Consider the following 18,955-nt stretch of genomic DNA (forward strand, 5'->3'; position numbering starts at 1 on the left):
TAGGAACGCATGCACCAGTTGTCTTATTTGGCAAATCCCATTGTTTTCTTATGGGACTGGCCAAATAGGGACCACTTGTGCGCCAACTGGTGCAAAGGATGTCAAAAATTAAGCAAAATCAATTTTAACAATTATGCTTTGCTTGTTTTGGAAGAGATCAAAGGTGTTATCGTATCATATGAATATGCTTTATCGATATGAATTTGGTTTGCGGTGATTTGATCGGCCATTTGGCATATAAAGCACTAGTGCGACAACTGGTGCTATAGCCACAACTGGTACATCTAGCATATGCTAAAACCAGCGGGATTCAAATTAAATAGTGTTCAAATTAAAAATGGTCATATTACCGGGGGTCTACGGTAATTCTAAGCAATTTAAAATGATGAACATTAATTTATTTGCTCACAAGTCGCTCAAATCTGCAGCGTATATTCAAGGTAACATAAGTTTCTACATCGAGCTGCCTAAAATGCATGTTAAACTCTGAAAAAATCAGCTCTTTTCTCTATGAATCAGGGTTTGAACTACCACGTGCATATAATAATCTCCGATAATCATTGATGTATGAATCTCGTTAGAAAGCATGATGATGACGATTGCGAAAGGGAACGATCATATAGGAATTATGCTCTAGCTAGTACTCGCTAGATGTCAGGCATACATAGCAGTCGATTCTTTCCATCGTAGAAGTACTGCGTCCTTTATGAATCATATTTATAGAAAAGATGGGGTGGCATATGCGTTTTCTAGTTAGATCTTATGATCACTATTCGTAGTCTCTGCTTGGGATCTTGTCAGTTGATATGTGATTTACCTGTCGATCCTCCGCATGGTTTTGGATTAATGATAAATCACCGGATTATTGTCAAAAAATTATCGGTCGAAAAATGATATGTAGGGTATTGAAAAAAAAATATCTACCAGCCGACCGTTTTTTGACCGAACCGGTATTCGACCCCATATTATTGGCATGGTTTGTTTAAAAAGCAGATAAGTCGTTGAAAATTTGATATTGAAATATTCGTTTATTTTTCTTCTGAACTAATAATGTTCCCTAAAATACACTATTTTATCAATCAATGTGAATATGATGTGTATGGTGAATAATATATTTTGTCCTGCGCAACTAACTGCAAATTATTCATCGAATCAGCTGTTGCAAATTTGTCGAATTTGACTACTGTTCGCAACTATTTTGCATATACCTACCTCTAGTTTCTGTAACAACAATTGAACTGCTAAATACATAATTACGTAATCACGTACCATGCTGATTTTCCGAATTAGAATTCAAACGAATTAATTCACTAGTGCCGACAACAATACGACGACGGAGTAATCAATTAATCACGCTACTTGAGTATCCTATTTGTGATTCCATCCCATCCCATATGCAGTAGTAGCCTCACCACAAGGTAAATCAATGCAACACCCAACGCGATTGGTGTTCCGCTTCCTGAGGGGGATAATTCAAGCCTTTATCTGATGGTTGCAGTTTATCATCATCAGTTTAGAAACCGCAGGACATCAATAAAATCGAAAACCGCATGCAGTGATGGGCTTTTCTCGGTTGTTGTGATTGCGCGTGTGCTGTGTACACCACTGACTGGCTCGATAGCGTTGATATTTGACTATCGTGTTCTGTTCCGATTCGGATTGGCCGAGTTTGTAATTTGTGAAATAGGTACTTAATATCAATACATTCAATCCTATCGAACGAAATGAGAAAAATTGGTATTAAAAGTTGTTTATTGGACTTTCTTTTGTTGTTCAACTGGAAGGCGACGTTTTTTGTCACTTTGGAAATAATTTGAAAACTACTATTTTGTGATTTGAGAAAAATCACTTTATAAAGTAGATAGAAGAAAAAAATTACTTGTAACTGTAAACCTAATAAAAAATCTTATATTGGTTTATTCTGTGCGGGGAGAGCCCACATTCCACCCCTAATTTTCATTTGCGCTCCAAAGTTCGCTTTGTTCTCGGATTTTTTAATTTCGTTTCTGATTATCTTTCATTTATCGTTCCTCTCTACCGAAAAGAAAACGAGGGTAGCCAATATTTGCATACGTACCTACTTGCGTAGGAATTATTCATTTTGCACTGCTCTGACTCCTGCCCAGTTGATCGTTTACGGTTGGATATGAAGTTGATGATGGTATATCGCGTACATTTTTTGCATTTCCCGCTCTTGTTGAAATCCATACTGGTTTACGTATACCACGTCCTGGTCCAAGCGTCAGCATCAACAATCAACATGCTTTTCCCCGTGATGGGAATATTTTCCAACTGTTCGTTTGAGATTAGATCGCCTGGTACCGGATAGAACTTTTTTTTGGTAAATTTATTTCGATACTCTCAGAGATTAAAAACATCAGCCCAGTCAAGAGCAACAGCGTCATCGTTGTGAAGAGGTTTTTGATGAAAAATTGCCACTTCAATTATGCAAATAAATGGCTGGTGCCCTACCACATGACTTTTAGTTGGTCTTTATCCTGGTGTTTGAATTTGCAAAATTGAATGCTTGATAATCTGATGGGAAATAAAGTGGGCAGACAAGTGACTGTGAATTTATTTTAGGGATTATGCAAAACATGTTTTGTTTTGGTTATGTTGTTGCACTATACTGCGTTGTGACGTGAACGGTGTTTTCGGAAAATAAATTTAATACCGTATTGCGAAAAATAGAGCGAAATCTATGCACGTTAACAAGCGGAAAAATGACTGACATTTATCATTTTTTATTTAGTTTATATCTAAATAGATAACACTGAATCAACAATTTGACGCCACAATACAAGGTTCGAGGCCGCATCTCTCCATCCTCGAATGCGCCCCACGCTCGCCAAGTCGTTTTGCACCTGATCTTCCCACCTCGCTCGCTGCGATCCACGCCTTCTCGTACCTGCCGGACCGGAAGCGATGGCCATCTTGCTGGGTTGCTGCCCGGCACTTCTGCAACATGCCCTGCCCATTGTACCCTTCCGGCTTTAGCTACTTTCTGGACACTGGGTTCGACGCAGATCTGGGCGAGCTCGTGGTTCACCCTCGCTGCCACACATCATATTCTCACGCCAAAGATGGTCCTAAGCACCCGTCTCTCGAATACTCCGAGTGCTTGCAAGTCCTCCTCGAGCATTGTCCATGTTTCATGTCCGTAGAGGACAAACGGTCTTATTAGCGTCTTATACATGACACATTTGGTGCGGTGGCGAATATTTTTTGACCGCAGTTTCTTCTGGAGCCCGTAGTAGGCCCGACTTCCACATATGATGCGCCTTCGTATTTCACGACTAACATTGTTATCAGCCGTTAGCAAGGATCCGAGGTAGACGAATTCCTCAACCACCTCGAAGGTATCCTCGTCTATCGTAACACTGCTTCCCAGGCGGGCCCTGTCGCGCTCGGTTCCGCCCACAAGCATGCTTTGACGCGTTCACCACCAGTCCAACTTTTGTTGCTTCACGTTTCAGGCGAGTGTACAGTTCTGCCACCTTTGCAAATGTTCGGCCGACAATGTCCATGTCATCCGCGAAACAAATAAATTGACTGGATCTGTTGGAAATCGTACCCCGACTGTTACACCTGGCACTCCGCATGGTACCTTCTAGCGCAATGTTGAACAACACCTTGTCTTAGTCTCCGGCGCGATTCGAACGAACTGGAGTGTTCGCCCGAAATCTTCACACAGTTTTGCCAACCATCCACCGTTGCTTTCATCAGTCTGGTAAGCTTCCCAGTGATGATGTTCTCATCCATAATTTTCCATAGCTCTACGCGGCCTTGAAATCAATAAACAGATGATGCGTAGGGACCTGGTATTCACGGCATTTTTGAAGGATTTGCCGTACAGTAAAGATATGGTTCGTTGTCGAGCGTCCGTCAATGTAGCCGGCTTGATAACTTCCCACGAACTCATTCACTAATGGCCACAGACGACGGAAGATGATCTGGAATATCACTTTGTAGACGACATTAAGGATGGTGATCGCCCGAAAGTTCTCACACTCCAGCTTGTCGCCTTTCTTGTAGATGAGGCATATAACCTCTTCCTTCCACTCCTTCGGTAGCCGTTCAGTTTATCAGATTCTGACTATCAGTTTGTGCAGGCAAGTGGCCAGCTTTTTCGGATGGCATCCTTAACTTCCCTCAAGGTGGGGGCTGGTTGGCTTCCATCGTCCGCTGAACTGACGTAGTCATCTCCTCCGTTGTCTTGACTTTCACTGCCTGTACTCTCAGCGCCATTCAAATGTTCTTCGTAGTGCTGCTTCCACCTTTCGATCACCACACGTTCGTCCGTCAAGATGCTCCCATCCTTATCCCGGCACATTTCGGCTCGCGGCACGAAGCCTTTGCGGAATGCGTTGAGTTTCTGATAGAACTTACGTGTTTCTTGAAAACGGCTGTTCCATCTCCTCGCACTCCGCTTCTTCCATGCGGCGTTTCTTCTCCTGAAAAAGGCGGGTCTGCAGTATCCGTTTCCGTCTATAATGTTCCACTTTCTGCCGGGTACCTTGCTGCAGCGCGACCGCCGTGGTCAGAGTCGATGTCAGCGCCACGATATGTCCTGACGTCGACATTGTTGGAGAAGTGCCGTCGATCAATCAGAACGTGTTCGATTTGTGATTCTGTCTGCACTGGTGATCTCCAGGTGTTTATCGGTACTGTTTTGAAAGTAAGTGCTGCTAATGGCCATATTCTTGGACGACGAAATCAACTTGAGCGTTCACATCTCCTATGATGATTTTGACGTCGTGGCTTAGGCAGCTGTCTTACTCTCGTTCCAACTGCGCGTAGAATACGTCCTTATCATCATCAATGCTTCTAGCTCTGGTAGATGGTACTATTACCTCTAATCGTTCGATCCCTTGTGTTGATCCCTTCTGTCAAAAAAAAAAGAAATCCCATCCACAATTTTCAAATAACTTTTCGAATATGAGATTTTTAGAATCTTTCTGAGCTCCTTGTAACCGATTTTGGAAGTGTCAGAGAAACCAAAATAGCAGTCAATTATTATTTGTCCTGTTGATTTGACATTGAAGAAATATTCTTTGTTTGCAATAAATTACTCATACCTTTGTCCCCATGGACCTTTGGAATTTGTAGTCAGTTGGTTAATAATTGGCCCTGTAATTAAAATTGATCTGTTTCTAAAGCCGTAGGCCAACCAACCCAATCACAAGCTACTGTGCTGTGATTACGTAATCCGAAAATTCTTTAAGAAAACTGATGAGTTATACGATTTTATCAATTGGATAAATGGATAAATTTATTTTTTATTTACCACCCCCTTTGTTATACAAAGGCCAACATGGCAAAAAAGGAATTCATATTTGTTTCGGCCTAACTTCAAACATTCCAATCAAGCACTACCTCAGTACCAATACCACTACGTCTATCTCTATCTCCACCCGCAACCATGTACTTTGTCTTGGCAGAGTTAATGGCTAAGTCTATCCTCGCCGTCTCCCTTTTCAGTGGGATCAACATATACTACTACCTTGCGATCGATTTCAAGGAGGTCGATGTCGTCCGCAAAGCCCAGGGGCATATGCGACCGTGTGATGATTGTGCCGCCCCTCTGCACGTTAGATAACGCCCCCAAGTGCAATGTTGAACAATAAATTCGAAAGTGCATCACTCTGCTTCAATCCATCTAAGGTCACAAACATCTCGTAAAGCTGGTAAATCACTTTTACGTAGTGTTTTACGGTGTAAGATTATCAAACCGAGTCCTAGCTTAATCCATTTTCAAGCTAGGGCAATAAGTTGTAGTATTTCAAGGATTTATCGTATTTAGTCCTTTCTACCAATTGAAGTTTTTGAATTATAACAAAATTAACTTTACCTTGCACATGGTTGAAAGACTCAAGTTCCTCTTGTTTGAGGCTAAATTTTATGCAGCGGAAACAGCTTTTCTAGCAATTAGTTTTAAAACCAGGGCCCATTGACCTAGGCTGAACTAACTGCTGGAAAAAGTTCGAGTTAGGGTTCTATGGATGTACAAACTCTTCATGAACTGGTAAACAATGGTAATTCGAAGAATATACGGAAATTCTTTTCACTGAACAACTTCTCTAGATCGAAATGGTCTTGTAGATAGAGTTAAATCCCGGGTTTGTATCTTTACTGCTGATATTCTAGAAACAAGACAATGATGTGGCTAGGGCTCCGTTGCATGGCCAATTAATAATATTACTGTTCTGTTTTCTCAAGGAAAGATTTGATAAGGGGCGCGCCTTCAATGAGATTGCTCTCTGTGAACGGTCTAAATAGAGGGACCGTGTCATGTACTCTTGGGAAAACAAAACAAGAACTGTATCGAAACCGATACTTCATTGCTGCTCAATAGTAATAAAGTAATTCGACATGCACTTAAACACGGTCGCAGTGACACACCCGAATACGAAAAAAGGTCACAAACGACGCTGACACTTCATCGTAGCGTCGAAGCGTCGCACGTAGCAGTCTAATCAATTTCGCTGGAAAACAAAGTTCCGACATTATCTGCCATAGCTCATTTCTTTTCACTGATTCACACGCTGCTGAATGGTAGTCCGAAACACCTTCTTTCTCCGCAAAAATATCCCCAAGGTCGTTCTAATCAACGGTAAATTTTTCTCCGACATCACGAGCGTCCGCACTTACCACAGTGCGAATATTGAATCCGACCACTACCTCGTTGCAGTATGCCTGCGCTCAAAAGTCGGACGCCGCGGCTTAACATTGGGCGGCTACAAGACGCTAGACTAGCCCAAGAATACGCGCAGCAGCTGGAAGTGGCACTCCCAACGGAAGAGCAGCTAGGCCGTCTCTTGAAGATGGCTGGAGAGATGTTCGATCCGCCATTGGTAGCACCGCAACCGCTGCACTTGGCACGGTGCCCCCGGATCAGAGAAACGACTAGTATGACGGCGAATGTGAGCAGTTAGTAGAAGAGAAGAATGCAGCATGGGCGAGATAGCTGCAACACCGCAGCGAAGGGCGAACGAGGCACAATATAAACAGGCGCGGAACAGACAAAACTCGATTTTCCAGAGGAAAAAGCGTCAGCAGGAAGATCGAGACCGTGAAGAGACGGAGCAACTGTACCACGCTAATAACACACGAAAGTTCTATGAGAAGTTGAACCGTTCGCGTAAGGGCCACGTGCCACAGCCTGATATGTGTAAGGACATAAACGGGAACCTTCTTACGAACGAGCGTGAGGTGATCCAAAGATGGCGACAGCACTACGAAGAGCACCTGAATGGCGATGTGGCAGACGAAGATGGCGGTATGGTGATGGACCTGGGGGAACGCGCGCAGGACATAGTTCTACCGGCTCCGGATCTCCAAGAAATCCATGAGAAGATTGGCCGACTGAAGAACAACAAAGCCCCTGAGGTTGACCAACTACCAGGAGAGCTATTTAAACACGGTGGTGAGGCACTGGCTAGAGCACTGAACTGGGTCATTACCAAGATTTGGGAGGAGGAAGTTTTGCCGCAGGAATGGATGGAAGGTGTCGTGTGTCCCATCTACAAAAAGGGCGATAAGCTGGATTGTAGCAACTACCGCGCAATCACATTGCTGAACGCCGCCTACAAGGTACTCTCAAATTTTATGCCGTCGACTAGCACCAATTGCAAGGGAGTTCGTGGGGCAGTACCAGGCGGGTTTTATGGCGAACGCTCCACCACGGACCAGGTGTTCGTCATTCGCCAAGTACTGCAGAAATGCCGCGAATACAACGTGCCCACATATCATCTATTCATCGACTTCAAAGCTGCATATGATACAATCGATCGGGACCAGCTATGGCAGCTAATGCACGAACACGGATTTCCGGATAAACTGACACGGTTGATCAAAGTGACAATGGATCGGGTGATCTGCGTAGTTCGAGTTTCAGGGGCATTCTCGAGTCCCTTCGAAACCCGCAGAGGGTTACGGCAAGGTGATGATCTGTCGTGTCTGCTATTCAACATCGCTTTGGAAGGAGTAATACGAAAAGCAGGGATGAACACGAGTGGTACAATTTTCAATAAGTCCGTCCAGCTATTTGGCTTCGCCGACGACATAGATATTATGGCACGTAACTTTGAGAAGATGGAGGAAGTCTACATCAGACTGAAGCGGGAATCGGATCGGACTAGTCATCAACACGTCGAAGACGAAGTACATTATAGGAAGAGGTTCAAGAAAAGACAATGTGAGCCACCCACCGCGAGTTTGCATCGGTGGTCACGAAATCGATGTGGTAGAAGAATTCGTGTACTTGGGCTCACTGGTGACTGCCGAAAATGATACCAGCAGAGAAATTCGGAGACGCATAGTGGCTGGAAATCGTATATACTTTGGACTCCGCAAGACGCTCAGATCGAATAGAGTTCATTAGACCGGTAGTCCTCTACGGACACGAGACCTGGACGATGCTCGTGGAGGACCAACGCGCACTTGGAGTTTTCGAAAGGAAAGTGCTGCGTACCATCTATGGTGGGTTGCAGATTTCGGACGGTACGTGGAGGAGGCGAATGAACCACGAGGTGCATCAGCTGTTAGGAGAACCATCCATCGTTCACACCGCGAAAATCGGACGAATGCGGTGGGCCGGGCACGTAGCCAGAGTTTCGGGCAGTAACCTGGTGAAAATGGTTCTCGACAACGTTCCGACGGGCACAAGAAGGCGAGGTGCGCAGCGTGCAAGGTGGATCGATCAGGTGGGAGATGACTTGCGGACCCTCCGTAGACTGCGTGGTTGGCGACGTGTAGCCATGGACCGAGCCGAATTGAGAAGACTATTATACACCGCACAGGCCACTTCGGCCTTAGTCTTAATAAATGAAATGAATAAATCAATGAACAGATGGTGAGGTCCCTCCTTAGCCATGTGGTAAGATGCGCGGCCACAAAGCAAGACCATGCTGAGGGTGGCTGTATAGACAATTTTCGGATTGGAAATTGTCTCGACTTCCCTGGGCATAAAAGTATCATCATGTTAGCCTCATGATATACGAATGCGGAAATGGTAGCTTGGCTTAGAAACCTCGCAGTTAATAACTGTGGAAGTGCTTAATGAACACTAAGCTGCGAGGCGGCAATGTCCCAGTAGGGGATGTAATGCCAATGAAGAAGAAGAAGATGGTGAGTCTGCAAGTTACTCTCAGAAATTTGCAAGAATCATCCGCAGGCTAAACATCTGATCCGTCGTTGATCGACCCTCATCAAATCTTGCCTGGTACTCGCCGACGAGGGACTCCTCAGGCAGTCTCAGTCTGTTAAACAAAATACGCGACATGCCTCTCAGGTCTCCCCTGGTCCCGTCTTCCTCTCTCCCCACCCAAGTAATTGGAACATTCAACCAGATCGCAATAGCCTCCAACGTGCCACAAAACAAAACACCACCGAGCCGACGTCCGACCCAGGTAGTCGAGACACCATTGGACTATATCCAAACTGGAACCTTTGGACCGACCCCGGCGCCTGGTAAAGGCCGAGGACGAAAAAAAAATATAAAAACTAAGTACGGAACCCCCAGCGCTGACGTCTTTTCCACACCGGAACTGAAGAACGAAAGAGGGACGCATTATCCCCCTGTAAGCCTGTCAATTTAAAGCAAAGCCAAGCAAAGCTACAAGCCGCTGTTTCTCTGGTGGACTCCGTGGGAAGAAAGCAATTCCCTGTTGGTATTCTCGGGTCGCGATACTATTCCCGGACGGACAACGTGGGATCCAAACTGCAAGATCAAGAATAAGCGCAAAGTAGGATTCGTTCGGCTACAGCAAACTTCGCATGTAACGCGTCTCTTCTTCAAGGCCGCGTTCCGGGCAACCCGGTAGCTCCAATCCGGGTCATAAGTCCCACTTCCACCGTCTCTCCCCCACTGCCGGCGGTATGAGTAGAGCAGGCCCTTCCCGGCCGCACAATGTTGACCAGTTAGTGCTCAACTTCCGGCTCGATTAGTCGACATCGTTTCAGGCGCTTGAACCTATAGCTTATGAGCTTTTATCGAAGACGGCTAATAACGTTATTAGCTGTCTTCGCTTTTATGTATACAGTAATGGACATAAGCATTCTTCATGTTTTCATATAGTATTCTGTATTAATTTATTCGAATATTTTTGTTCGTCAGTGTATAAAAACTGTGTCCCATTCCAAGACATGAAGGCCCCAAGGAGTGAACATTAACCATCTTAGCTAATTTACTCCCAACGTTTTCACATCCATCACCTAATAAAGTAAACGGCGCGGTTGGTACGAGATGTCCCTGTTCTATGGCTTTGTAGCGACTGAACCCACGTCGTTCAGTACCGCCCTGACAACTTCGCTACCAACGGTTAAAACGAAATAAAATCGCTCGCACCAGTGTGTCGTTTTATTCATCTGTATACCTAAACCTATGACAAAAACAACAAAACAAGTCGTAAACCACACATGTGGAAAAATTATTCCTGCTGAAATTTCTCTAAACTTTCTTATTTCTAAATTACTAAAAATCGTAAGTAAATATAAAATGAATTTGTCAAACCTATTATGAACAAAAATTATGTTATCTATAGCACAACACAAAACACGAAAGAATAAATTGTTTACAAACGACGGAGAACAAACGAAGAAAACTAAAACTGTAAGTAACCTAAAAATTAAAACGAATTCATGCAATCAATATACTCTTTTTGTGGCAAAAGCTTACTCCACTAAAACCGAGTTTGACTAAAGAGGTTTCTAAATTCCGTCCCGTAACAAATCTTTAAGAGTTTTATTTCAATCAACCGATTGACTACTTGGATGAATCTTTCCATCACGGGAAGACCAATAGATGTCGAATAAAGCGGCGATCGATCGGCATTGTACTCTTTGCGAGCAGTCAGACAATCCAGAGTCGATGATCGAATGTGCGAGGTGTCACACCCGGTACCATAATTCGTGCGCCGGCGATCAAGATGGCACGTCAGCCACCTCTAGCCCATACTATTGCGAGATGTGTGTACCCAGAAACCCCGCACCATCCGTCTCCATCTCTTCATCTGCTTCCACTTCAGCTAGCGCGCGGGAGGCAAAATTGCAGTTGCAAATGCAAAAACTCGCTGAAGAGAAAATGCTCCAAGAACGGATAATTGCTGAACGGGAGAAGACAGAAAAGGAGCGGCAGGAGAAAGCTTTACGCCTGGAGAAAGAACGGAGTGACAAGGCCATTGCGGACAGACTAGAGCTAGAGAAGGTGTACGTGACGAGGAAGTACGATTTGTTGCTGGCGCAAGTGGACGAAGAAGAAGAAGAACGGAGTGTGCGTAGTCGACGGAGCAGTAGGAAAAGTGCTGATAAAGTGCAGGCCTGGATTGACAACCAACCAGCGACCCTGAATTCCAAATCTGGGGAAAACAGCCCCACTGGGATCACGTCGCAACAAAGCGGTCCATCAAACTATCGCCCAATGACAGCAGCACAAAACCTACATGAGCCACAAAATCAAGCCATCGATATTGCCAATATAATCAGCGCGCCCAGAGATCTATCCATCGATACAATAAATCAGCTACCTAGCGGAATGATGGATGTAGTTTCACCGTGCCCCAGTTTCAACCCCGAACCGACAACGAGCGCCACAGTGTATTGTCCCTCACTCCAATCTACCCCCTTCGTAGCGTCGCATGCAGCAGGTATGCGACAGGGCCAGCCTGATGACGTCGATGCCGACCAGAAAGAAGATCATCACAACCGTACCTATCCTGTGCAGATCGACCACTCCATCAGCAAAAGGGCAATGCAACGGAGGCCGAACAAAGTTTGTTTGTACGCTCGGGTTCGGCTCCGGTAAGTACACCAACTAGACGTGTTAGAATGGCAACCGATACAAAGGAAGGTAGTAGGACATATGAGGCTGTAGTTCCATCTATTATGGTATCGAAATCGAATCAAAATGAGAATTTGTACGATATTAGCTCTTATGCTGTAAGTAGTGGCTGTGTAGTAGACAAAACTGTGTCTAACCAGATTAGGGCAATGAGTGATGCTAGAATGTTCCCATCTGTTACAATAGCGAGTCAAATTCCCATTAAATCACCACACTCTTACAATGCTCCAATGCGGAGTGTCTCAAGCTATCCGCGCCCATTATTCTCTCTGGGCTCCACCGTCCCACCTTCCCTCCACATGTCAAACACTCAATCTTTCGCGAGATGTTCAGTAGGTGCGACTTCGACAAGTGCGATACCGTTTCATACCGGTGTTTCAGCGGCAGTGCATCCAGGTGTAACTGATAGAACAGTATATTCCTCTCCGTTTATTGGCAACTGTTACAACACCGGAACATCATCGGCTGCAGTGATCAACTCCAGAGTAGAAGCTCCTAGGCAGCCAGAACTTCTTCCTCCGGCGATTGGTTCGGCATCAGTGAACCCTTCCAGAATCAATGTGTCTCTAGGAATCCCTCCTGGGGCCGTCTCCGTCGCACCGTCGAATTTGCTACAGGGCTGTAACTATCCACCGCATCAACAAGAGGAACAAAGCGGTCAAGATCACTGCGTATCCCTACCAAGCTTCGAGGCTCAACATCTCAACTCTCCGACCGTTCAGCAGCTGGCCGCCCGGCACGTTGTCTCTAAGGAACTTCCCGCCTTTACGGGGAACCCTGCTGAATGGCCGCTGTTTTGGAGCAGTTATGAGACGTCGACAAGGATATGCGGCTACAGTGACTCGGAAAACCTCATGAGGTTACAACGTTGCCTCAAAGGAGAAGCAAGGAAGGCGGTGAACTGTTTCCTGCTCCACCCGTTAAATGTCCCAGAAATTCTTCATACTTTGAGCACCCTCTATGGACGTCCGGAAGCCATCATTGGAACGTTACTGGCGGAGGTACGAGCTACACCGGCTCCACGATCCGAGAAGTTGGATACCATAATCACCTTTGGATTGGCGGTACGAAATCTCTGTGCTCATTTGATAGCGACTGGGCAAGAGTTGCACTTAGCAAACCCGATGTTAATCAACGAGTTAGTTGATAAACTCCCAGCTAACATCAAGCTAGACTGGGCGTTGTATACGCAGCGCGTGGCACGAGCGGACCTGCGGGCTTTCTCGGTTTATAATATGATGTCATTGTCGATGCAGCGAGCCGGGTTACGCCGGTCACGGATAAATCGGAGAAACCCAAGGGAAGGGCTGTCGTGAATGCCCATTCGTCGGAAAGTTACATAAGCAGGAATCACGGAGAGCAGAAATCGCTGGTGTCGAAGACAAACTACTCCAAATCACCCGCTGGATTTTGTGACAAGCCATGCATGGTTTGCAAAACTAACGGACACAAACCGAAGGACTGTGGCACTTTCAAATCAATGTCTCTGGAGAACAGATGGAAAATCGTGCAGGAGCTTCACCTTTGCAGACGGTGTCTTTACCCTCACGGAAAGTGGCCTTGCAAAGCATCGTTGTGTGGTGCAGAAGGATGTCAACAACGCCACCATAAGTTGCTCCATCCCGGCAATCCAAGGCAAGAACGAGAATCTACCGCATCTTCAAGCGCTGTTACAAGAGTTGTTACTGTTCACCAACAGTGTCACAACAAAGTTCTATTCAGAATTATTCCAGTTGTGTTTACACGCGAACGGCAGATCAGTACAAACCTTTGCATTCCTTGATGGAGGGTCTGACTCAACACTAGTGGAGAAGTCGCTAGTGGATCAACTTGGCGTACAAGGACCTGTATCCCCACTGTGCATGCAGTGGACCAATGGAGTCAAAAGAACTGAAGATGATTCCAGAAAGGTTCACCTCAGCATATCTGGAGTACGGCAAAACAAGAAGTTCCAGTTAAGAGGCGTGCAGACCGTGGCGAGCTTGGACCTACCTAAACAGTCGCTTCATTTCGAGGAACTCGAAGATCGTTTTGCTCATTTTCAAGGTCTACCGGTCGATAGTTATCACAATGGAGTTCCGGGAATCCTGATCGGCTTGGATAACACAAAAGTGAAGACTTCCTTGAAGCAACGCGAAGGAAAAGCAAACGAACCTGTAGCCAGCAAAACCAGGCTAGGATGGGTTGTGTTCGGCCGTTCCGGGAACCACCTCATCGCGCCACCGAGCGCCACCTCATCGAGTTCTACATGTCTGCACCCGTCCTCACGACGATGACCTCAACGAACTTGTCAAGCAATTCTTCTCGACGGAATCCGTAGGAGTGTCTGCTACGATGCTTGTGGAGTCAGTGAATGATCGACGAGCACGAGAAATACTGCAAACGACAACGGTACGGACTCCCTCTGGAAGATACCAAACAGGCCTTCTATGGAGGTATGACGACATTGAGTTTCCGGACAGCCGACAAATGGCCGAGCGGCGTCTCAAATGTCTTGAAAACCGCCTCATCAAGTCACCGAGCTCCATGAAAAATGCGACAACAGATAACCGACTACCAGTCGAAAGGTTATGCCCATCAAGCTACGCCGCAGGAACTAGGAGAAACGGATCCTAAACGCGTCTGGTACCTTCCGTTAGGTGTGGTGGTTAACCCAAGGAAACCCGATAAACTGCGCGTGGTCTGGGATGCAGCCGCTACAGTGCAAGGAGTTTCATTCAACTCAGTGCTACTGAAAGGACCGGATTTGTTGGTACCCCTCCAATCCGTGCTTTGTCGTTATCGGCAGAGAAAAATTGCCCTAAGCGCTGATATTATGGAAATGTTCCATCAAGTGCAAATTCGACCAGAGGATCGACAAGCCCAGAGGTTCCTGTGGAGGGACAACCCAGCAGAGCCAGTGAATGTTTTCGTGATGGATGTGGCCATTTTTGGATCCACGTGCTCACCGTGTTCCACCCAGTATGCCAAGAATGTTAATGCCGACGACCACTCAGAGGAGTTTCCAAAAGCAGCCGTTGCAATCAAGTAGAACCACTATATCGACGACTATCTGGATAGCGTCGACAGCGTCATTTCAAGCAGTTCAACTGGCTTCTGAAGTTAAAACAGTCCACGAACGAGCAGGTTTTCAAATACGACATTGGACGTCAAACTCCTCCGAAGTGCTTCAACGAATCGGAGAACAAAATAGTCAGGCAGTAAAAGCTTCGTAATGGACAAAGGCAGTCAGCAAGAACGCATTTTAGGAATGGTCTGGTTGCCCAACGAGGACATGTTCTCGTACACGACAAACTTTCGTAGCGATCTGAAACGCCTTTTCAACTTAGCAGTCATCCCCACCAAACGAGAGGTTCTGAGGCTAGTAATGAGTCTGTTCGATCCTCTGGGTCTCGTTGCATCATTTGTCGTCGAAGGAAAGTCATTATCCAAGAAGTTTGGAGGGCAAAGGTCGGTTGGGACGAACGAATCCCATCTGATATCGTCCCTCGATGGCAACAGTGGTTGGAGGTGCTACGGTCCCTGGATAAAGTGAAGATTCCAAGATGTTACTTTCCAGGATACAGCAAGGGATCCTACGAATCACTCGAACTACATGTCTTCGTTGACGCGAGCGAGAGCGCTTATGCTGCAGTCGCCTACTTTAGAATCGTCGATAAAGGACAGGTTCGATGCTGCTTAGCAGGAGCGAAAACTAAAGTAGCTCCTCTGAAACAACTCTCCATCCCTCGCCTGGAACTACAAGCAGCTACGATTGGAGCGCGGCTAATGAAGACAATAACCGACAGCCACACCGTTACAATCAAGCGACGATTAATGTGGAGCGATTCACGAACCGTGCTCTCGTGGCTCCGGTCAGATCAAAGGCGATACCGACAGTTCGTGGCATTCCGTGTCACGGAGATATTAGAGGAGACGAGTGTTGCCGATTGGAGATGGGTGCCGTCGAAGCAGAACGTGGCGGACGAAGCCACAAAATGGGGGAAAAGCCCTGACTACTTTGAGAGCTGTCGCTGGTTTAAAGGTCCTGCATTTCTGTACGAGGACGAGAGTCAATGGCCTGTGGAAGACTCCCTGGCGAAGGAATGTACAACCGAAGAGTTGCGGAACGTCCACGTTAACGTGCAGATTTCGGTCGAGCCGATAATACACTTCCAACGATTCTCTAAGTGGGAGCGGCTGGTCAGAGCTGTAGCGTATCTACAAAGTTTCTACAACAATTGTCATCGCAGAAGACTCGGCTCTGCGATAAACGTGGATATTTTATCGAGCGAGGAACTGAACGCAGCTGAACATTCTATCTGGAAGTTGGTCCAGGCAGAAGCGTTTTCCGATGAGATCCGTATTCTGCGCAGAAATCAATCCGTTCATGAAAGCAAGCAGTCAATTGTTGAGAAGCATAGTCGTATCTACAAGCCGTTACTGTTTATTGGCGAAGGAGATGTGATAGGAAAAAATGGACCAATCGCAGCGTCACCGTACGTGCCATACGGCACGAAGTTTCCGGTCATAATACCTAAAGAGCACTACGTTACACACCTGCTGGTAAATTGGTATCACCGTAAATATGTCCACGTCAACGGAGAAACAGTGGTCAATGAGATCCGACAAAAATACCACGTCTCAGATATAAGAGTGCTTGTACGGAAAGCTACGAAAAACTGCCGTTGGTGCTCAGTATACCGAGCTCTACCTCAGGTGCCAAAAATGGGCCCCTTACCGTTGGCCCGGGTTACGCCCTACGTGAGAGCTTTCACATTCGTAGGACTGGACTATTTCGGGCCTCTGACGGTTCGCATTAGAAGGACGAATGCCAAGCGGTGGGTAGCCCTGTTTACCTGCCTGACAACCAGGGCAATACATTTGGAAGTTGCCGCTTCGTTATCAACGGAGTCCTGTAAACAAGCTATCCGAAGGTTTATCGCACGGCGAGGATCTCCCCAGGAGATTTATTCGGACCAGGGGACTAATTTCCAGGGAGTTAGTGGTGAACTGGCCAAACAAATACGGTGTGTCAACCAATCTCTTGCTTCCAACATCACCAACCAAAGGACCCAGTGGAAGTTCAACCCTCCGTACGCCCCTCACATGGGTGGCGTGTGGGAGAGGCTTGTACGCTCCGTCAAAAAAGGACTCAGCTGTCTACTGACCGATAGACATCCCGATGATGAAGCTTTGGCTACAGTACTTGCCGAGGTTGAATCGCTCGTTAACTCACGTCCATTGACCTACTTACCCCTGGACAGTGAAACGAACGAAGCCCTTACACCCAACCATTTTTTGTTACTGAGCTCCAGCGGGATAGTGCAACCAGCTACCATGCCTACGGAAGAAGCAGCCGCTCTTCGTTCCAATTGGAATGCTATCCAGGTTATGCTGGACAACTTCTGGAAGCGTTGGATTAAGGAGTATCTCCCAGTAATGTCACCTCAATCCAAATGGTTTGGAGAGGTGCGAAATGTTCGAGTCGGCGATTTAGTGATGATAGCTAGCGACAAGGAGCGAAACAGCTGGACTCGAGGACGAATACTTCGTGTTTATCCAGGAAAAGATAGGCGAGTGAGGCGAGTTGACGTACAGACTACAAAGGGAGTCCATCAACGACCTGTATCAAAACTAGCAGTACTGAACGTCGCTGAAGATCTTGGTACAGCTGGAAGTTCTGGCAGCAATACGGGTGGGGGTATGTAGCGACTGAACCCACGTCATTCAGTACCGCCCTGACAACTTCGCTACCAACGGGTAAAACGAAATAAAATCGCTCGCACCAGTGTGTCGTTTTATTCATCTGTATACCTAAACCTATGACAAAAACAACAAAACAAGTCGTAAACCACACATGTGGAAAAATTATTCCTGCTGAAATTTCTCTAAACTTTCTTATTTCTAAATTACTAAAAATCGTAAGTAAATATAAAATGAATTTGTCAAACCTATTATGAACAAAAATTATGTTATCTATAGCACAACACAAAACACGAAAGAATAAATTGTTACAAACGACGGAGAACAAACGAAGAAAACTAAAACTGTAAGTAACCTAAAATTAAAACGAATTCATGCAATCAATATACTCTTTTTTGTAGCTTAAAGCTTACTCCACTAAAACCGAGTTTGACTAAAGAGGTTTCGAAATTCCGTCCCGTAACAGGCTTAATTGTAAAATGAAGTTAAGAATTGGTTCTCACAGGTATTTTCAACAACGCTGTCTAGAAGGCCTGGCCGCGTTTATGTTAAAACTACATTTATGATGTGGTTCGATCATGAATATTGACAAGAAAAGTGATAGATGTAGTCGAGTCTATCCCTTACCAGGATTCTTTCACTAACTGGCTGTGTATGAGTAGACTAGGCTAGACTAGACTTAATCAATAATGTAAATATAGAATCATTTAAATAATTTCTTCAAATAATATCTCGATTTTTTTCCGAACCCGAAAAGTGCAGCTACCTACATTTTTGGGAATTGAATTTGTATTCGAACCCGTGAAAGCAAAAACAACATTTGGTACTATGCTTCATTTTTTACGTCTTCAACAGCCAAAGATTTATGAGACACGCAGCACGTGCGAGCTTGAGGTCTGTATTCTTTGATCTTTTGTTTCGCTTATTTTACGGCATTTCTCTCCTACATTGTGAGCAAACAATAAACAATAAATGGCAGCTTTTTTGATAATCTAAAAAAAAACCTTGAACATTCGACGCCGATAGGATCTTGAAGTTGGAAGTTGCTATCAGCCAAACGGATCAATCAGTTGCATGCGCAGAACAAACGTTCGAACCTATTGATTGAGTGTAATCGTGCTGTCGGAACGGGCTTATTGTACCTCCGAGAATTGATGGGCAAGGTGTCGGTGATCAGGCCGAGTCAACAGCTGCTCTCGTTCGGCAATGGAAAAGTAGATAAACGCTTCGCAATTAGCAAAACGAACAAAAGCTTTTCTTGTATCTCTCCACTGGATAGCTGACCAGCTTGAATCGAGAAAGAAATGCAGCACCTTGACGAATTTGTGTCTTTGGCTAGCGGAGAGTGTCATCTTCGGAAATGGATGATGGAAAAGGTTCAAATTTATGATCTGATTTTCAGTTCATTTCCATTGAACCGTGGAAAATACG

At 45.6% G+C, this 18,955-nt stretch overlaps 2 protein-coding genes across 2 annotated transcripts in view; one reads left to right on the forward strand and one right to left on the reverse strand.

Annotated features, from left to right (window-relative positions):
- Positions 1 to 18,955, reverse strand: part of LOC134224524 (uncharacterized) — a 209,528-nt gene that overhangs the window by 92,939 nt on the left and 97,634 nt on the right. The window lies entirely within an intron of this gene.
- Positions 15,054 to 18,955, forward strand: part of LOC134222475 (uncharacterized) — an 82,320-nt gene continuing 78,418 nt past the window's right edge. Inside the window, exons 1-2 of the mRNA XM_062701626.1 lie at positions 15,054 to 15,342; positions 15,399 to 17,522. Of these exons, the coding sequence (XP_062557610.1) occupies positions 15,054 to 15,342; positions 15,399 to 17,522 (2,413 nt within the window). The remainder of the gene's footprint in view (positions 15,343 to 15,398; positions 17,523 to 18,955) is intronic.

The sequence above is a fragment of the Armigeres subalbatus genome, chromosome 3, assembly GCF_024139115.2.
Source record: "Armigeres subalbatus isolate Guangzhou_Male chromosome 3, GZ_Asu_2, whole genome shotgun sequence".
NCBI lineage: Eukaryota > Metazoa > Arthropoda > Insecta > Diptera > Culicidae > Armigeres > Armigeres subalbatus.